General features: G+C 34.9%; 1 protein-coding gene across 6 annotated transcripts in view; it reads left to right on the forward strand.

Moving 5' to 3' along the window:
- The window catches only part of LEKR1 (leucine, glutamate and lysine rich 1), a 219,317-nt gene that overhangs the window by 179,264 nt on the left and 17,490 nt on the right, over window positions 1-22,563 (forward strand). For 4 of the 6 annotated variants that reach the window (XM_055110616.2, XM_003830645.3, XM_063602993.1 and 1 more), the window contains exons 10-12: window positions 10,945-11,038; window positions 16,418-16,582; window positions 19,764-20,063. In XM_055110616.2, coding sequence (XP_054966591.1) covers window positions 10,945-11,038; window positions 16,418-16,582; window positions 19,764-20,063 — 559 coding nt within the window. Of the gene's footprint in view, window positions 1-8,109; window positions 8,332-10,944; window positions 11,039-16,417; window positions 16,583-19,763; window positions 20,064-22,563 lie in introns of those variants that run through there. The other 2 variants (XM_063602995.1, XM_063602994.1) reach the window with 2 other exon arrangements.

Raw genomic sequence — 22,563 nt, forward strand, 5'->3', positions numbered from 1 at the left:
ATTCTTCTCTTCACTCAATAAATATGAGATGGTGTCCTCTGCTTTCTAGTGCCTTGGTAGAATAAGAAGTAAAGCTATATCTTCAGATGGAAAATAGAATAAAAATAATTCACAACTACATTCTAAAAATGTAAACTGTTTACTTATTTCATTGAGGCTTGTTATATTTTCATAAATTCTAGAAGCAATGACTAGTGATTAGCTATATCTAGTATTAGATATGAAAAAGGATTAAGAAGTGATGCACGATAAAGTCCATTCTTAGTTTAAAAAGAATGGACTTTAGAATTAGGTAAACATAGAGTAAATCCCAACTTGACCACTGTTAAGCTTGGGCAATTAAGGCTTCTTTTCCCTATCTGTAACGTGGGCATTTTAATAATAGCTATCTTCTTAAGAATTTTAAAATATTGTGCCTGGTAGGTTGTAGGTACTCAGAAAGTATTAGTTTCCTCTCTTTCATCTTTCTTTAGATTGCTAACATCTTAAAGCACCATGTCTTATTAATTTTTATTCCCTGCACCGGCCATGTAAGATATTCAGTAAATATCTGTTGAATTCATTATTATCTGCTTTACTCATACAGTTGTAAAGATTAATCCTTGGAGTGATTCCATTTGGATGCTGATATGGTTAGGCTTTGTGTCCCCACCCAAATCTCATCTTGAATTGTAATTCCCATAATCTCCAGGTGTCAAGGGAGAGAATAGGTGGAGGTAATTGAATCATGGGGGCAGTTTCCCCAATGCTGTTCTTGTAATAGTGAGTGAGTTCTCATGACATCTAACAGTTTTATAAGGGGCTCTTCCCCCCTTTTCTTGGCACATCTCCTTCCTGCTACATTGTAAAGAATGTGCCTTGCTTCCTCTTCATCTTCTGCCATGATTTGCCATAAGTTTCCTGAGGCCTCCCCTTGCCATGCTGAACTTTGAGTCAATTAAACCTCTTTCCTTCATAAATTACCCCGTCTCAGGTATGTCTTTATAGCAGAGTTAAAACATACTATTACAGATGCTAATCTGTTAGTTTAAAGCATTATGAAATGTTCTAAGTAATAATTGAAAACAATAAATTTTATCAGGTTTTTTCTCCAAGACTCACCTCTTTCTCTGATTTCCTATCCATCAACAGCTCTCAGAACAAGAGGCTTGCCAAGCTTCTTATGTTATCACACACTCACTTCTTTTAACAGAGGCAGGAGTTGTGGCAAAATCAAAATTATCTCTTTGATTGACAATGTGAAGACATCTCTAAGAGAACAACTTGTGAAACAGAATTTAAAACTGTCATTTTGGCATTATGGTTTGACATTTGTTTGCAGTTATGTTTTTAACTGCAATTAAAGGAATCTGGATTCACATGTACATAAGAAATAAGATTCTCATTTTCCTTTTGGTCCAATAATTTAATAAAGTTTTTAAAATAAATACTCTTAATTGTGAATAAGTCCTAATTGTGGCAACTCCAAAAATTTTAATTTTAAAGCTATCTGGTGAAATTGCAGGGTAGAATGTCAATAGCCACACCTCCATCTGAGATATGCAAAGCAAAGACAGCATGACATACTGCTGGCTGGCATAAGCTTGAGTTAGCTTTGTCACTTGTGAATCATGTCACCTCAGATAGTCATTTATCACTCAGGTCTTCATTTCTTCTTAAACGGAGGGAGTTGTATTAACATATTTCTAAGGAATGAAAAGAAAGAACCACTATATCCCCAGAGAATAAAACAGTGCCAGACACATAGTCAGCACTCAATATTTGCTGTAGGGATGGATGCATGCATGGATGGGAATGAATTTAATTTCTATCAAACAACTGATCATGGAATTTAAAACTGGGAAGCTCCAGTTTTTCTTTCAGGCCAGAGAGCTTTTGACTTTCAAAAATCAGACCTAGGAGTACAATGAGAACTCCTGGATTCTAATGGTAATCTTCTTTATTAGATTCTTAGTAAAATTTAAATTTAGGATCTAAATCTGTGTCGTTTCCTATAATTCTAAAACATCAACATCTCTTGAACTGGTTCTAGAAAAAGAAGTCAGATACCTAAATAGCTATACATTTTCAGCTACTTATAACATGGAAAAATATGTACTATGCCTTTACAATAAATATTTTATTTCTTACAATTCCTCTAAATTTCTAGCAAAAAGTCCTACATGAGTCAGAGTTGGTTCTTCATAGTTTTTTTTCAACACAAGATTGTTTTCTTTTTATCAATGTCCTAAGATTGTTTTATGATCTTGAACAATGTGTGAGCAGCCCCATGGTTGTACTGTACAAGTGTGATTTTTATTTTTGGAATCTAGATTATCTTTTTCACACATATAATCATTCCTGTATACGTTACTCACTGCCCATTCCATTCTAATCAAGAACAATGAGTGCATATAACATCACGTATAATTATTCTTTCTGCTTTATCCCATTAAAGAGTCTCACTGAAGATTTCTTAGAGTCAGGAATGGAGGCTCAGCAGGGAATCAAAGCGGTATAAAAGTCCTTCTCATTTCTGTAACCATAATATCAAGCAAAATTACCATCACAGATACAAATTATATTTTTATAACAATTTACTCAAAACACCATATACTTTGTTAGAAATGTCATAAAGAACTTCATAATTCCTTGAAAATTCAGTGAATAATTATCACTTCATTAACATTGTTTGCATCCTAGCTTACTATATTTTAGCTGCTATAATCTACTAGACTTTTTAAGTTTTTCTTCCAAAAGGTTACATTTAACATGAGTTCCATGTACTGAGTCCATCAGAGGAATGCATTTGGAATGGATTCTACTTTTTATGGTATCAAAATTATAACTATATCCAGGGAGACTGAAATTCAAGCATCTCAAATATTCAGTACCATCTACTTTATAGTAAAGGTAGCTTCTAATGTATTCACAGGCACTATCAGGAGATGCTCATTTGGATTTTCTAATCAATAAGACTTCTTTTCCAACAGGAAACCTAATTTAAGAAATTAAGTGGATCAAATTGTTAGGCTCTCTGGATACTTCTAACAAGCACATGACTAGACACATTTATTCTGTAATCCTGGCATTTTGAAAACCAGGTGAAGTGCTACTTTATTTCCATTGACAGCTGCTCCTTAGCTCGATCAAGTTACTCATGATATTCTCATATTATTGCTGAAGCTGTACAATACCACTTATAGGAAGACCATTGTATTAGTTTCCTATTGCTGCTGTAACAAATGACCACAAATTTAGTGGCTTAAAATAACACAGATTTATTGTCTTACAGTTCTGGAGGTCAGAAGTTCAAATGAATCTTAAGGGGCTAAAATCAAGGTGTCAGCAGGGCTGGTTCCCTCTGCAGGATCCAGAGAAGACATTCCTTACATCTTCTATCTGTTACAAGTTGTCAGCATTCCTTAGCTCCTGGCCACATGAATCCAATCTCTGCTTTCATTGTCATATAACCTTCCCCCACACTAACCCTCTGCCCCATCCAGATAATTCAAAATAATCTCCTCACCTCAAGATCCTTAACTTTATCACATCTACAAAGTCCCTTTTCCCATATAAGGAAACATACTCACAGATTCAGATATGGACATCTTTGGAGGCAATTATTCAGCCTATCAAACTGTGATAAGCTAAAAATGTCTATTACCAACCCTATAGCAACCACTAAAATAAAACTAAACAAAGAGTTATAGCTAATAAGCCAACAAAAGAGATAAAACTGAATCATAAAACATGCAAAATCCAAAAGAAAACAGAAAGAAGGGAAAGGGAAGAAAAAACAGATGGGAAAAATAGGAAAGAAATGGCAAAATGGTAGATTTAAGCCTAACTATATCAATGATTAAATTAAATGTAAATTGTCTAAACATTCTAATTAAAATGCAGAGATTGTCAGATTGTATAAGAAAGTAAGATTTAGATATATGCTGCCTGCAGGAAACATATTTTAAATATAAAGACATATGAGGTCAAAAATAAAAGAATGGGAAAAGACATAACACACTGACCCTAATCAGAAAGCTGTAATGGGTTTACAAAGTAGATTTTGGAACAAAAAAATATTACCAGAAGTAAAGAAGTTCATTTTATAATGATAAGTAGGTCAACTCATCAGGAGGACATAACACTTCTAAATATTTGCACATCTAATAACAGACCTTAAAAATACACGAAGCAAAAACTGGATGGAATTCCAAGAAGTAGGCAAATTCACAATTATTGTTAAAGATGTCAATACCCCCTCTTAATAGCTGATAAAGCAAGTAATAGGACAATCAGTAGGCTATAGAAGACTTGAACTTTGTAATCAATTAACATAATTGACATTTATACAACATTTCACCCAACAACAGCAGAATACACATTTTCCCGCCGTGGTTATACAGATTACTCACTGAGACAGACTGTATGATTGGGACATGAAATAAAACCAAAGAAATTTTAAAGGATTTAAATAATACAGTGTACTGTATGTTCTCTGGTCACAGTGTAATTAACGTGGAAATCAAATACAGAAAATTATCTTGACAGTCCCCTAAATATTTGTAAATTATATAACAATTCTAAATAAGACAGTGGTCAAATAAAATATCAAAAGGGAAATTAGAAAGTATTTTGAACTAAATGAAAATGAAAACATCAAAATTTATGAGATGTCACCAAAGAAAAACTTAGGGACAAATGTCTATGTGAAAAAAGAAAAAAAGGTTTCAGCTTCCACTTTAGGCAATTAGAAAAACAGACGAGGAAAAAATTCCCAAGATAGGCAGAAGAAAGTAAAAAATATCAGAGTTGTAATCAATTGAAAACAGAAAAACAATAGACAATATCAGTGAAACAAAAATTTGTTTCTTTGAGATCAATAAAATTAATAAACCTCAAGGTAGACTAATCAGGAATAAAAAAGAGAAGTCAGAAATTACTAATATCAGAAATAAGAGGGATGATACTACTACAGATCCCTCAGATATTAAGATGATAATACAGAAATATCATGAACAGCTTTATAATAAATATTATGAACAACTTTATGTCATTAATTTTGACAACTGGGATGAAATGGACAAAATTTTTTAAACAAACTGCCAAAGCTCACTAAAGAAGAAATGGATAACATGAATAGTTCTGTATCTTTTAAAGAAATTGAATTTGTAATTTAAAATCTTCTCACAAAGAAAACTTCCAGCCCAGAGGTTTTACTGGTGAATTTTACCAAGCATTTAAGGAAAAGATAATACTATTTATACTCAAACTCTTCCTGAAAATTGAATAAGAAAGAACAGTTCCCATCTTAATTTATGAAGCCAGTATTACTCTGATAAGAAAACCTGACAAAGACATAACAAGAAAATTAACAGACCAGCATTCCTAATGAGCATTGATACAAAAATTCTAAACAAAATTTTAGCAAATTGAAGGGGCTAAAATCAAGATAACATATAAAAAGGAAATAAATCATGAATCAGTGGAGTTTATCATAAGAATATAGGATTAGTTTAACATAAAAATCAATGACATTCAACAGATAAAAGAGATAAATTCAACTTTATCAAAATTAACGTGTTCTTCAAAAGACACTTTAAGAGAATGAAAATAAAAACCACAGGCTGGAATAATATATTTGCAAAGGATCTATATAATAAAGGAGTTTTTCTATAATATACAATGATATTTAGAAACTCAGTTACATGAACATAAACATCCTAATAAAAAATGAACAAAAGACTTGAATAGACAACACCAAATATATACAAATGACCAATAAAATAAGCACATAAAGTGATGCTCAATATCATTACTCATTAGGGAAATGCAAACTGAAACCACAATAAGATACTACTATACATTTTTAGAATATGTAAAAACTTAAAACCTGAAAGTATGAAGTGTTTACAAAGATATGGAGGAACTTGAACTCTTATAATCTACTGGTAGGCATGTCAAATAGTACAACTTATTAGAAAAACAGTTTGGACGTTTCTTTAAAAGTTAAATATATACCTACCTTGTTACCCAGCCATTTCATGCCTATGTATTTACCCAAGACAAATGAAACCATATATCAATACAAAAACTTGTACACAGGTATTGAGAGCAGCTTAATTTCTAATAGCCAAAATATATACAACAACCTAAATGTTAACCAACAGATGAATGGATGAACAGATTGTAGTGTATCTGTACAATGGAATACTACTCAGCAATAAAATGAATGAACTATCAATAAGGTACAACCTGGATGAATCTAAAATAATTATGCTGAGTAAAAGATGCCAGACCAAAAAAAGAATATACTGTATGACTTCAGAATCATATAGTGTATTTTCAGAATATACAGTATTTCAGAATATATCTACATATCCCAAAAATGCAGACGAATCTATAGTGACAGAAACCAAAGTATTGATTGCCTGGAGGAGAGGGGCAGGAGTGATGGATTACAAAGAGGCGGCTGGGCGCGGCGGCTCACGCCTGTAATCCCAGCACTTTGGGAGGCCGAGGTGGGCGGATCATAAGGTCAGGAGCGAGACCATCCTGGCTAACACGACGAAACCCCGTCTCTACTAAAAAAATACAAAAAAATTAGCCGGGCGTGGTGGCGGGCGCCTGTAGTCCCAGCTACTCGGGAGGCTGAGGCAGGAGAATGGCGTGAACCCGGGAGGCGGAGCTTGCAGTGAGCCGAGATCGCGCCACTACACTCCAGCCTGGGCCACAGAGCGAGACTCTGTCTCAAAAATAATAATAAATAAATAAATAAACAAACAAACAAAGAGGCAACCCCCTTAACCACCCACCATCTACAGACCATAAGGAAGTTGAGAAAGCTGTTGGTGTCCCAAGGGCAAAACCTAATAGCTCTTCAGATGTGGCCAAGCCAGATAATGAAAAAGAGGCACATTTCAGAGAGGAAAGCTAGGAGCTGCGGCAAAAATTGAACTTAGCAGTTACTGCCAGTAAAAAGAATCACAGTCCAAGCAAGAAATGTTCCCCTCCTTTAGCGTAGGCTTCCCGTGGGATTTCAGAGTTGTGATGGAATCCATTGGTGCCAGTCAGGTGACTTACAGTGCGCCTCCCAGTGAGAGGACTGTGCTATCCACACCTGATTGCTATCAGACTTGGTCAATTGATTTGTTCTGCCATTGAAATGTGAGAGAAGTGATATATACCAATTCTAAGCAGAAGCTTTAAGAGATTCTATGTTTTGGCTTGTTTTGTTTTGTTTCTTGCCACAATAACAGCATTCTCAAGTAAGAGCTGCTCCCTGGGCTCTCTTGTATCCTGGTACAAAATGTGGAGCAAGGAAGCAGATAACACATAATCCAAGAAAAATAAACTTTGATATTGTAAGCCGCTGAGAGCATATACATGTTAAACTTAAGATGTTTCTAAAATAAAGTAAAACAGTCAGGTGGAGAGTTGGATACATGAATCAGATACTCAGGAACAGATCTGAACTGGAGATAAAATTTAGGAGTTGTCAGCAGCTAGATTGCATTAGAGGAAGATGACTCTGCAAAGGAGACAGGAATGGCCAGATATTTGGAAGAAAGCCCTGAGTAAAATTTTTGATGTAATCTCACTTTTGCTCTCCTCATTCTTTATTCCTTTTTCTTCACTTCCATTTTTACAGCCTAAAGACTAATGTGCAAGCATCAAGCCTGCTGGGTCTGCCTCACACGTTAATAGATCTCCCTTTTACATTTGCTGGATTTTGAGCACAATTTGAACAGTGACTCTCCCTTCCTAGTTCACCTCTATATCTCCAGGGCTGGATGACACTGCCTTGTTCAGAGAGGACAGTAAACCCCATCACACAGGAGAGTGACCTACAAGTCACCTGCACATTGCTTCACCTCGGTTTTTACCTTCAATTCTCTTTCTTCCACATACACATTCTACTCTGTCCTCTGGCTGTATCAATAATTGTTTTTTTTTTAAATAAATTTTGAGTAGATACATTGAAGGTTTGTATAGGTATCAAATATAAAGAGCTACAATACAGTGAACATCTGTGTATCAACCACTCAGTTTAGGAAAAAGAACCTTACCATTATCTTTGAAGTTTTCTTTTGCTTCTTCCCAATTCCATCTCCTTCTCTCCTTCCTCAGAGAAAACCACCAGCCTGCGTTTTGTGGCTCTCAACAAATGAGGAATAGAAGAAAACTTCCTAAAACTGATAAAGAACATCTACAAAAACCTACAGATAACATCTATTGTGTCCATGTTTCTCTCTATAATTTTACCAAGCATGTTTGTATTCCTAAAAAATGTTAGATTTTGCATGTATTTTATCTTCACATAAATAAAATCATTCCATTTGTATCATTCTAATTTGTTCTTTGTGCTCAATATTATGTTCCTGAGATTTGTTTATAAAGTTTTATGTAGCTGAGGATTATTCATTTCTTCATCTATATTGTATGCTAAGGTATACCACAATTTATCTGTTCTGCTCTAGCCTTATTTCATTCATTTTGATAGCAATTAATAATTTCATTATTGTTCAGTTCGAAGTATTTTCAAATACCAATTGTGATTTTTATATGACTCATGAGCTATTCAAAAATACATTTAAAAAATGTTAAAAATACTTGAAGCTATTTATCTTTTGTTACTGACATTTCTTTGTTTTCATGGAATATACATTATTACAGTGCTATTCTATAGAAGTATTATGTTATACTTCTACATATGTAATTTTAAAATGCTTAGTTGCCACATTAAAGAATAAAAATAAGTAAAATCAATTTTAATAATTTATTTAACTCAAGCTATCCAAAACATTATTTAAATATGTAATTGTCTTAAAATGTTATCACAGGTATTTTAGATATTTTGTACTAGATTTTCAAATTGGTATGTATTCTACATTTATAGCACATCTTAACTTGAACTGGCCACATTTTAACTGCTCAATAGTTACATGAAGCTAGTGGCTACCATATTGAACAATGCAGGTTATAGTATAACAATTGTTTGAAATTAGCTAAAACTTACTTTTTGTCCTAGAAGTGGTCAATTCCATATGAGCTGGAAAATAATGATGTATTTTTCCACTAATTGTGTACAAGGTTCTAGATGTGAACCTAAATCTATCTTATGAACCTTAAATCTCCTGTATCTTTAATTAACTATTTCTTTGCTTGACCCTGGATTGCTACATTACACAACTATAACAAAGACATTCACCATAACAGTCTGGAGTTGTGCAGTTTATACTTCCATTGACATATGTGGTGGTCCTGGGCTGATTTGTCTATAACTGAGAAATCTATGGTAGATTCTACCACTAAGGTGTGGATTTAAGAATTTCTTTGTACACTTATATCAAGTTTTGCTTTATATATTTTGAGGCTATTTTAATAGGCACTTGTAAGTTTAGAATATTCATAGTAAATTAAACTTACCATAATTATCAACTATTCATGTTATCTATTTCTTCTTTAGTGAGCTTTGGTAGTTTGTTTAAAAATTTTGTCCATTTCATCAGAGTTGTCAAAATTAATGACATAAAACTGTTCATAATATTTATTATAAAGCTGCTCATAATATTTCTGTATTATCATCTTAATATCTGAGGGATCTGTAGTAGTATCATCCCTCTTATTTCTGATATTAGTAATTTCTGACTTCTCTTTTTTATTCCTAATTAGTCTACCTTGAGGTTTATTAATTTTATTGATCTCAAAGAAACAAATTTTTGTTTCACTGATATTGTCTATTTTTTTTGTTTTCCATTGATTACAACTCTGATATTTTTTACTTTCTTCTGCCTATCTTGGGTCTTGGTATTAGGAAAGGAGGAAACAGTTTGAGGTACCCCAAAGAAGTAGACTATATAGAACTCATTACTGCATGGTTGTAGTAAAAGAGAGAGAAGAAAATGTCAGAGATGATTCAAACCTTCAGAAATGACCTTGAAGGTTTTCAGAAGTCAGGAAGAAAGGAAAGATTGTAGGAGATGATGTTTATTTTGGTTTTTGATGTATAAAATTTTTGGTGTTGATGGATCATTAGGGTGGAGATGTTGAACATGCAATTATAAATGAAAGTCACAGGTTTTTGCAGAAGGGTCAGAGCTAAAAGGAAGACAGTGATGATGAAAAACAAAAGGATTAGAAGAATGAATGAGCAATAGAGAGGAATCACATACATAGAACATGAGAAGAGTCATAGTGATCATGCAAGGAGGAAGGATCCCTGATCAATAAGCATACTTTTGCTGCTACTGTTGATTTTTTATCTTAATTTCAGTGCCCCTGTGAAATTCTCTCTTTAATTTCCTCCTGTCCTTACTTCCATCCAGAGGATCACAAGCTAAGCATTAAGATCTGCTTATGTGGATTAAGATAATAAAGTGATCTTTATGTTTTCTAATTTCTAATATGTTTTATGCTATATTGCATCCCTGACATCACACATCTCTCTACTTAATTTGGTTTGTTCCTATCAATATTTGAGATAAGTAAAAGAAAAGAAAATTTCACAGGAACTGCTAACATGTATTGGCTTAATGGCATATCCCAACATATTTTCCTTTTTTAAAGAAACCAAATATTGTCTGGTGCTATTTTAGAATTTAGTCTTATACTTTTTGAACCACAACTTATAACATTTTATTTTATTTTTTGCACACATGAACAGCCAGAAGACATTTTATTGTATTTGTGACTCTGCATATGTAGTTAATGTTTATTGCCAAAATAATATCTTATTACTTATTAAGCAAAAATTAAGCCTGGGAAAAATACCATAATACAAGTGCTGCATAGCACTTGTAAATTGCTGTTAATAGTTAAAATGATATGTAGTAGCAGCATATATACTGCTGAAGAAAATAAACAGACTAAGTTTTGAAGTAATATCTTCCGACCCAGGAACTACAACTTAGGAATTGTGTTAGGGGTAAGTATTGACTCATTTGTCGGGTTTGTGATTTTCAGGGAATTGATGCTGATTTCACATCAGAAAAGCATCGAGCAGCTGCAAGAAACCCTTAGACAGAAGCTGCTGAGTGATGATAACTGGAAGGAGAAGGTAATGGTAGTGTGGCTTTCATCAGCATGCAATCTATTTGCATTTTAAAAATTCTGACCATTTGTCAGAAGAATCTTCCGGATAGATTTATTTGCTTCTATGCACACTTTAGATTCCTTCTGGAATTTCCTAGACCAGACATGCTTATGGAATGTGTCTTTTCCAAAATATTAGACAACATAATGGAAAATAAAAAATTATAACACATTTTGGAATCTTGTAAGGTAGCTCTTGGTTCTCATGAAAAAGCATTTTTTTTGCTTTTAAATATTTTCTTATCTCCTCATCAACTATCACAATCTACATTTGATCATATTCTTAAAACCAGGGAAATAATTCTTACAACTTCTCTTCTTCTCCTATAAGAAGATAGAAGAATGGAAAATGTCTTAGAATTATTTGGTTTTGGACTTTTGACATATATACCCTGACAAAGTGAAATGAATAAGCATTTAGCTTGCTATTATTTACAGAGAAATGTTTGCTGTTAGAGAACAAAAAAAATTGCATTGGTTTTGGTCTTTGGACTTTTTTTATAGTTTTCAAAGTTTCAACAATGAATAGGTATTACTTTCATAATTTTAAATAATAAAAGTAATATTTTAAAAATTGTTAGTCCATACCTTCTCAGACCATCCACAGCTCTAGTCATTGAGTTAAAAGCAGTCATCTTTCTGCCATAAACTTCCAGTACTCCTTGATTGATCTCTGGGCCCTATTCTACACACTGACCCAAAGCATTCCCAACTCATTCTCTTACGTGACTGGTATCTATGCCTAGCACTGGCCCTCTGCCTTAGTTTTCTTATTATGTCTTAAATTTTCCTCTAGAAATGGAGCTGGTCGCCAAAATTCAGATTGTTTGACTGAAGTCCTGACAACTTGTTTGGGTTTTATCAGATTCTTCTCCTTGGGGATTGACCCCATAACTTGTAACCTCAGCAACAAGCAGTGGCCTCCTTCAAACTAACATCTCTACCAGGAATCCCTCACTCTGCCATCCAGCATACTGAAACCCTTTAGGTATTCTTGCTGCCTCAGAACAATTTTAAATTTGTCACTTTCATTTCCAATCTTCAAACAGTTGGCCATATTCAGCCAATAGTAGCCCTCTAAAAACAAGTACCCCTTCCCTTGTCCATCAGGGTACACAGTCACGAAATAATAAAAATGATCACTGTAAAAACAGTACCACATGGGCCAAAACAAAATTGGAGAATATGGACTAATGTTGCTATTTGTGTCTCATTCTTATTTTGTTTTATTTTGTAGTATAGGCCTTTTCTTTTCCTTCTCTAAGGCCCAGCTTCTTTCATTCTTTCTCATTTTTATTAGCCTCAGGGTATTCAACTGACTGGTCTGCACTTATTCCCTTTCCTTATTCTTACCAATCTATGTTTAAAAATTGAAAAAGAAGATTATCAACCCTATTTTGTATAATCCAAAATATTCAAATTAGAACAATGAAAGATTGTTTATCCATCCAACTGATGGAATAGTTTAACACTGTGGTTAAGATCTAGTGAGATCCTCTCTCATACCTACTCTTTAAGGGACTAGAAATTAAAGTAACATTTTTGGAAAGCAATTTGTCAATATGTACCAAGAGATATTATAAACTTCCCATCCTTTGATTCAGAAATTTTACTAATGGAATTAACGTGGATAGCGATTCAGAGAGTCATTCCTCTTCTCAAACTCCTGAGCTCCTTCTCTTAGTATGATGGAGTAAACTTTCCTGCTTTTGCTTTTGTAGAAATTTCCTATCTCCATATTCACACCCCACTAGGGGTTTTCAGATACACTTCACTGGAGAAAAGGTCTCTGTTTATGATCCCCTCTAGTACTTCTATTCACTGTACCCTGTCCTTGAGGTGCTAACACAGAGTAAAACAAGTTAGTGTTAACATCTGACATATAAAAGCATTTATGTTCTTGCTTTATGCTAGTAAGTTAATTTGGTGGTAAAAATGATTCTATATAATATTCTATAAGTTCTTGCTAGGACCATGATATCTTTCTAATGAATTAATTATATTGCAGAGGTATTTTGGCATGTATCATTTTCTATAGTATAAATGGACATTTCATTTGGTTGAAAGGGCACGACTTCTTGTTAATAAATGTTATCATTTAGCTAGCAGTAAATCAAGATCCAGACCAGAAAAGCAAAGGACTAATAATTATGCCTTGGCTGTGTTAGCTATTGAGACTATGAATAAAAAGTTCTCTAAAAGTCTTCTCATGAGAAAGGAGAATCATTAATATGACATTTTCATCTCCTTCTTGGGTCACTGTGCCTTTGCCAAAGAATGAAATGTTCTTTTTACAAATATATAATACACATATTAAAATAAACTTCATAGCTTAAATGGTTTTAACATGCAAAAAAGTAGATAGCAATTTGTGTCTGTGCTTAATTATTTTAGAGTATGTAAAAAGCACACAATAAGATCAATAGTTGCTATGCAACAAGGATGGCACATTTTAAAATAACTACGTATTTACTAATTGTCATGGATTTTTATTTATTTCAAGTATTACTACTTGAAGAAAGCAAATTAATGTGGATGCTGAACCTTTAAAATTGGTTTTAAATGTACAATATTGTTACTATTTAGTTAAAGTTTTTTAATTAAAAAATCCTATAGCCACACTGCTTACATGATCAAATCACATTATTTAATCACTATCAATTTTTAGTGCAATAAGCAAATTCTAAGCAAATATTTTCTTAGATTATCATCAAGACATCACACTTAAGAACGTTTTAGAATTGCACTAATGACCTCATTTAAAATCGTACATAGAGCTTTTGAGAAACCAGTAGTTAAACAAACAAGCAAAACCTTATTTCTTGGCTGAAGCAACTAGATTGAGAGTGAAAATGCAGGTGAGAAAAGTTTACTTCAAGAAATAGTCAATTTCAATTTTGAAGGGAGGCAAAAAAGAAAATCTCAAATTAGTTTTCAAAATTAAAGAACCAAATGACCTAATAATTCCTAACGTGTTTTAGTATGCTATTATTAAAATTAAAAGAGATAATTTCTGACGTACAAAATGTGACACAGATGATGTTGTTATTTATAAAATATCAATTTTAATTTATGCATAATAAACATGGCTAAAAGGAATATTGAGGACATGCTTTAATTTTTATATTTTTAAAAATGCAGTTTTAGAAATTGAATTAATAAAATCTGAAAATTTTAGATCAGGAGTGGCCTGCGGAGATCATCTCATAAACCACTAATCTAGATAACAAAAATTATCTCCATTAATAATGTAATTTTCATTATTATGACATTATTATTTCCATTTTGCACATTAATAAAAAGACTTACAGAAGTTAGGTAATTTGCCAAAGTTATAAAGGCAGGAAATAAGCTGAGAATCCACCTCCATGTATCTAAATACAAAGTTCCATATTTCTGCATTTGGCCAAGATGGAGTAATGGGTACCAAATTTACCCTCCTACCTAAAACAAATAAAACAGTGAGGAAACGATAGAAAACAATTGTTTCAAGATATTGGACATCAGGCAATGAAAGACAGTGATTCTTGGAAACAGAAGTCAAACAAGGTGAGCCCTGTGGTTGCCATAACTTAGTGCCCTGAAAGAAATTTCAGGTCATGGTTCAGGGAGTGGGAATCTAGTTTGAACTTGTCAGATTCTTTGAGTTGAGGAAACCTTGCAGCGTCCTGGGAGATCATGGTGGCTAAAGTTCATGGATAGTGTTCACAGGAGAGAGCTGCACAGGGAAGAACACTGGCGAACTACAAAAAGTCCGCCTTGCATATGTTTATGATCAATGTGTACATGTGGGAAAATGACATAAAGCCAGCGACAGACCGAGCCAGAGAGAGTATTGAATACTTGCACATGGCCAGTAATTTGCATTTCCATCAGCCAGACTGATAAACCTGTAATTTATAAGGCCCTAGGTTTCAGTAGGCAGAGCCAAAACCAATGGTTAAAAACCACATGGAGGGAGATGTTGGCTCAACTACAGGAAAAACTGCCTAATGCTTAGTGCTGTCTGAAAATGGAAATGCCTTCTGGGGAAGGAGTGAGTTATGGTTTCTGGAGGTGTGAGGCACCCAGCAGTCAGTCATTTAGTATGGAGTCAGTAGTAGAGACTGAAGGGTCAGAGTGTGGAAGTACTCTCCACTGACTGTTAAATTCCTACTCATGTTAGAGCTTTACACAGAAGCTTTGCCTCCTTTAATCCTCATAACAGCCCCTAAGGGAACTCATTATAACCCTACCAGGAAGGGTTACAGTCACAAACTTAAGATCACTCAGTTAGGAAGTAGCAGAGCCAGGATTAAGAGCCAGGATTTAAACTCAACTTCATCTGCATCTAGAGTTCTTGCTTATTCTTTCCACAATTCATGGAAACATGAGAGATTGAATTAGGGGATTTCTAAGGTCCCTTCTAGCATTATGATTCTATCTGAGTCAAAGTATGGATACAGATGCTCTTCACCTTTCAGTGGGGTTACATCCTGATAAACCCATCATAAATTGAAGGTATTGTAAGTCAAAAATGGGTAATCTGTAGACATGATGGAATGTGAAAACACAATATCTAAAAAATACTGGCAACACAGTACATACACTGTACAGTATCAGCTGTTTGCCCTCATGATCACATGGATGACTGGGAGCTGTGGCCCACTGACACTGCCTAACATCCCAAGAGAGTATCATACTTCATATCAACGGCCCAGGAAAAGATCAGAATTCAAAAGTTGAAGTATAGTCTCTACTGAAAACGCATATTGCTTTCTCACCATTATAAAATCGAAAAATCATAAGTCGAACCATTGCAAGTTGGGGACCATCTGTACAGACATTACTGACTCTTTTCCTTTAATCATCCTTCCCACTTTAGTCACATTAAAATGACAATCTGTGACTTCAAAACTTTCTATGACCTCCATCAAGAAAGGGCCACTTGAAAAATCAACATTTGTACTTTGTATTCCCTCTGAGTTTTAAGCAGAACTTAGTCTAAGGCCCTCAAAATCTGCTTAAAAACAAAAACTTCAATTTTCTGAGTTGCTGGCAAGGACTGAGTTCACAGTATAAATGAGCAAGTAATTAAGCTTTTAGTATTTCTGAAAACTGTCATATAGTTGTAACTCCTCTACTAATTTTTCAGGTCTTAGAAGGTGGTGGAATATTTGGCACAAGGTCAATTTTTCTGGCCCAAGTTCTAAGTCACACTTTTTTTTGAACACTAGAATTTTTAAAATAGTTTAATTAAAAATTTAATGTCAGAACATTTTAAAACTTAGAGTTTGAAAATAAGCTTAATGTACTTATTTTAAGGTAAAAATAGTTTTACATGTGCTTTAAATGCCATTTCTAGATTGAAGCAGAACTTGCCAAGGAAAGGGCCCAACACTTGGTTGAATTTGAAGAGCAAGCTCTTCTCTTTAAGGAAGAAACAAAATTGCAACTTGATATTGAAAAAGAAAAACACCAAGATGTAATCCAAAAGTATAAGAAAGAACAAGAGGAACTACAAATGAAGGTCTGTAATTATGACGTTCATCATTATTTAATAGATTTGAAACTGCAGATGTTGTATATTTCGCCTTAGAACACTACAGTATTTATAATTCCAGTAGCTTTCACTCATGGTCACTGTGTCTTGGTTTTAGCTATGCAGGTAAGATGGTTTGGCTAATTCTCCAGAATGGATAACTGAGATAAGTTATACAAGCATGTAATCCAGCTATGTATGGATTTTTTCTACTGGAATAAACTTATTTTTTAAACATCATAAATTATATGACTAAAAATTAGTACAGCTAGATATTTCAACACCTCAAATATCCAACATTGAAAGATAATGAGGTGTTTTATATAATTAAAATTTTCCCAACAACTAAAGCATATACCCTTTAATTGCAAATATTTTTCATTCTCAACATTTCTGAATGAAGAGAAATATTTTTAAAATGTAATTACACCTCCCTAAATTTCTTAAACAGTATGTTCTAAATACTAAAGGTTTTGTTAAGGTTTTCCTGTTTTTATAGGACTTGAGTGTAGAGTGTGTATGTGTGTGTGTGTGTGTATGTGTATTAATCAAGACCTAGTGGGGAAATAACATTTTGAATACATGCATTAAGAGTCTGTGTTAATTAAGCATCAGACAAGACCTAATGGCTTCTACATTTGTGTACAGGAGGTATGGTACATCCATTTCAGTAGTCCATTGTGAACAACAGGCAGCACCAGCTACATGTGTACAACCAGTGCAATAGCACATGGTCCCACACTCAGAAAGGCCTCATGCTTTGGATTTATTGCTCTGCAGATACTACCCTGAAATTCTTAATAATCTAACTGGGCATGGTGGCTCATGCCTATAATCCTAGCACTTTGAGAGGCCCAAGCAAGAGGATCACTTGAGGCCAGGAATTCAATACCAGCCTGGACAACATAGCAAGACTGTCTCTATTAAAAAAAAAAAAAGACTTAATTAGCCTAGTGTGACGGTTCATACCTGTAGTATGTTCATACCAGTGTATACCCTGGCTACTTGGGAGGCTGATACAAGAGGGTCACTTGAACCCAGGAGTTCAAAGCTTCTGTGAGCTATGATCATACCATTGCACTCCAGACTGGGCAACAAAGTGAGACCCCCTTCTCTAAAAGAAAAAAATATTCTTAGTGATTTTATCTTTGAACTTCTGTTTTGTAAGTGAAATCCTACTTTGGCAATGGAGCATGTGCCACAAGCTTAGAGCCTTGGCTCCCCCAAGGTTCTGCCTCCCCTAGAGGGTTCTCACCTCTTGCTTCCTGGCTCCTGATGCCCCAGGCTCCACCGAGTCTCCCCCTTTCTTCTTCCTCTCACTCTGTGACTGCTGTTGCAGCCCTGGGTGGTTCAGGATCCCATCAGCAGGAGAATGCAGACAGGCAAGCTGGAACTTGCCAAATGTTACAGTTTCTTAAGAGAAGTCATAAATCCTGATTTTTAAATCAGGATTTTGTAAGTGAAACCTCCTGATCTTTAAATGTTGACTGCCTTTAAAAAAATAAAAACATATTTGTGGTTATGTGAACCTCCTCTCCCAAAGATACTTTCAGTGTCAGCTCTCCTCTGGGTGATGAAAACCACTGTGCAGACCTGACAGTGGCCTTCCCTCTTGGATTAATTGAAGATAATAGAATATTAATTTATAAAATTATGAACTATGGTGAAGAGACTTCTCACACAAGTTATTCTTTCTGTAAATTTAACATTTGAAACAAATTTTGGATACATAACTCTTTTTATGTAACAGTTCACAAAGTCCTTGGAACCTTGGTCTGTGAATGTTTTCCAGATTCTTAGTGGGCTAGTTTCTTGTTGTGCTAATATTTATAACATGACAATAATTGAGCATAAGTAATAAGGATATGTTTCATTAGAAGCAGCTCTTGTTTCGTTGTTTTGTTTCTTAAGGAGAAAGAAAGCAAGAGGACTTTTCCCTTCTAAAGACTTTCATGCCATCAGGAAAAGCTTCTCCAAGTTATTCTCTCATTCATTTATCTAGAGGAACCACCTTGAGAAGCAGTACATTTTCAGAATATTCAGGTGTTTTCTACAACTGTGCTGTCCATCATGATAGCCACATGTGGCTGCAAAAGTTTCCATTAAATTAATTAAAATTAAATACAATTTAAATTCAGTTCCTTGGTCACATTAGTCATATTTCAGGTGCTCAATAGTCAATACTCTTTTTGAGAGCTATGGTTAGAGTATTTACACCATGGAAATTACATACAAATCTTGCTTTTTTTTTTTTTAAATTTGAGAGTCAGTTGTTAAACATTTACCAGCACCATCAGTAGTCACATGTGGCTAGTGACTACCATATTGGATAGCATAGAATATCTCTAACACCACAGAAAGCTCTGTTGGGCAGTACTGTTCTGGAAGGCATAGTATCTGGAGTTCCTCCAGCCATTATATACAAAAAAGAAAAAAAATTATGTTAAGGAAAAATTTATTGGTACAGTTAGGGTAAAGTATAACTCTAGTGCTCTCCTCCTTGCATTCCCCCAAAATCAGGCATTTTGAGATCCAAAAGCCAACCTAGTTAGGTCCAGACAGTCCCCTGATCTACTTGTCAAGACTTGAGCTGAGGCTGGGCACAGTGGCTCACAGCTGTAATCCCAGCACTTTGGGAGGCTGAGGCAGGAGGATTGCTTGAGCCCAGGAGTTTAAGACCAGCCTTGGCAACACAGAGAGATACCATCTCTACAAAAAATAAAAAATTAGCCAGGGGTGGTGGCATGAGTCTGTGATCCAGCTACTGGAGAGGCTGAATTGGTAGGATCAGGATCGTTTGAGCGCAGGAGGTCAAGGCTGCTGAGAGCCATGATTACACCACTGCACCACTGTGCTCCAGTCTTGGCAACAGAGCAAGACCCTGTCTCAAAAAAAAAGACTTGTGCTATCCTTTGTAGCTTAATATAGTCACAGAAATTTATATATTTCCAAAAGTGCCCAAGTGATTAATGTGATACTGTTTTAAGTAGAAAAACAAATGTTTTAATCTTTTAAAAAGAAAATCTTGAAGGCCTGCACATCATGGGTTTGGTTTCATCTGATCAAGTGAGTACACTGATTAATGAAAATAAGCCTCTTAAAAACCATAAGAATTCTGTGGTTACCTAGAAACTATCACCTACAAGCTAATATGAGATTTATCTTACAGATATCTGACTTAATCACAGGCGCTACAAGAGATCTAAGGCAGGAAGTGACCACTCTTAAAGAAAAACTTCACAAATCCCATATTCGGTACACTGAAGAATCTAATTCAAAGGAAAAAGAAATTGAAAATCTTAAAAATTTGGTTGCAGAATTTGAATCTCGCTTGAAGAAGGAAATTGACAGTAATGATTCAGTTTCAGAAAACTTGAGGAAGGAAATGGAACAGAAGTCGGATGAACTGAAAAGAGTAATGCTGGCTCAAACACAACTGATAGAGCAATTTAACCAGTCCCAGGAAGAGGTAGGAAGCAGATAGTCGTAACTTTGCAATTAATCAAAGAGCACATGTTCTTTCAATAAACAAACAAAAACGTGAAAGGCAGCTTAGTTTCATGGAAAGAGTCCTGGAATGTTAGTCTGACCTAAATCACATCCTGGTGCTCTGTCCTTAATCACATCCTGGTGCTGTGTCCTTAACTTTAGGCAGTCACTTAGCCTCTCCAGACCTGGCTTTCCTGTGAACTACATAATCTCTAAAAGTTTCCTTAGCACCTAGTTCTTTCTTGCAAATAACTATTTTAAGCCTCTAAGAGTAGGAATCTTTATATGTTTATGTCTTATTTGTTTTAACGTTAAATTGTTGCCAAATAAACTTTTAGAGAACTTTCTGCATACATTTTAAAAAATTAGACTATGTCTTTTAAACACAATTTTACCTTAGGTTTTTACTTCCTATCAATGTAAACTTATAAGGTAATATGCATGCGTCGGTTTTCTTTCTTATGTATGTATGATTATTTCAGTGATGTTTTTCATTCAAACTGGAGTAGACCTATTTTGATTTGAAAACATTTTTGAAAGTCTTATGTCTGAACTACTGAGCAGTTTAGAAATAGTGAAACAATTCATCTGTTCTCTAATCATCAGTATCATATCACATTACAATATTTGATCCCTTTGATGACAGTATAGCAAATAAAGGTAAATGGAGGAAGATTCTGAGTGTTGGTGAGAAGTAATATTTTTGTTGGTTTGGCATCAGTAAAGGCATAAAAGGAAAGTGCTAACAGCAATATCGATTATTAACAATTAAATATGCCATGGTCTTGCTATATTTAAATTATCAGCCAAAATAGAAAGTTTACATAATCATTGTAATTATGAAGTGAACCTATTACAAAGAAGTTATAAATATAAGATAAAATATGGAGTAGATAGAATACTAGATCAAGAATAATGCCTAAAACAACTCTATAAGTAGAAATTATTTACATGTTACAAATGAGGAAGAGACTGAAGAAGGCTGAATAATTTCCATAAGGTCAGACAGTTTGGTGGAGCCAAGATTCAAATTCGAATCTCTATGATATGATGTTTCCTCTTTTGGGAAACCCAGTTCTTATTATTCTGCTTCTGTATTTCACAGTGACCACAGACTTAGCAGTTATAATCTCCAGGGACTCAATTTTCTTTTAGTATTATAATTAAGACAAAAAGATTATTAAGTTCTCTTGTTGTTACACAGCAGCACAGTCCCCCCAATGAAGGAAGCCGCACCCCTAGTTCAGGCAGGAGTAAGGTGGGAGAGCACACGTGGACTTAGCTCTGCTAGAGAAACCCTGAGAAAGAGAGAAGTGATGCTGATTTGCCTCAAATGAGACAGCAGTAGTGAATCTCTAGAGGAGGGAAGCAGGGTAAAGGACAGAAAGATTGAGGCAACTAGACTAGCAGGTTTTCTAACTATTCATTCACAAAAGAAATGGCAATATAGAAAATGAGGAGTAACTTATAAACTAGGACAAACAGAAAAAGACGGAAGGGCCAAATTCAGTAAATGTATATTAGCATCTGTGTTACTCTGTTCTTGCCTTAGTCTAAAGGAATATGTGAGACTGGATAATTTATAAAGAAAAGAGGTTTAGTTGGCTCATGGTTCTGCAGGCTGAACAGGAAGCATAGTTCTGGCGAGGACCTTAGGAAGCTTACAATCATGGCGGAAGGTGAAGGAGAAGCCAGTGTATCACATGGTGAGAGAGAGGTGGGGGGAGGTGCCACATTATTTTAAACAACCAAATCTCGCATGAACTAACACAGCAAGAACTCATTCATCACCAAGGGGATGGTGCTAAGCAATTCATGAAGGATCTGCTGCCATGATTCAAACACCTCCCACTAGGCCCCACCTCCAACATTGAGGATTACATTTCAACATGAGATTTGGAGTTGACAAACTTCCATACCCCATAACAGCATGTATCTGGGTGCCAGGCAGGTGTTAGATAGGTACTGGTGATGTAATTATGAATAAGACTGACAACTGCCACTTCCTGCTTTCAAAGAAGAGTTTAAAGAAAACTTTGCATGAGTAATTAAATTAATATCCAAAGGAAAGAATGATCTAAACAGAATTTATCATAAAAAAAGCATAGACTGAAAGCTCGAACATTTGCATGAAGAGCCTGTATAAGTTATCCATTGCTACGTGACAAATTACCCCCAAGTTTAGCAGCTTCAAACAACAAACATTTATTATCTCATAGCTTCTGTGGGTCAGGAATCTGAGCATGGCTTAGCTGAGTGTCTCTGGTTTAGAGGCTCAAGTTCTCTCATGAGGTTGGTGTCAGGGTATCCACTGGGCTGCAGTCTCATCTAGAGGCTCAACTAGGATGGGATTGGCTTTCAGGCTTATTTATATGGTTTTTGGCAGAATGTATTTGGCCAGAGGCTTCCCTCAGTTCCTTGCCACATGGACCTCTCCATAGAACAGCTCAGTGTGTCAGCTGACTTCCCTCAGGGCAAGC

Source organism: Pan paniscus, chromosome 2 (genome assembly GCF_029289425.2).
Source record: "Pan paniscus chromosome 2, NHGRI_mPanPan1-v2.0_pri, whole genome shotgun sequence".
In the NCBI taxonomy this organism is placed as follows: Eukaryota; Metazoa; Chordata; class Mammalia; order Primates; family Hominidae; genus Pan; species Pan paniscus.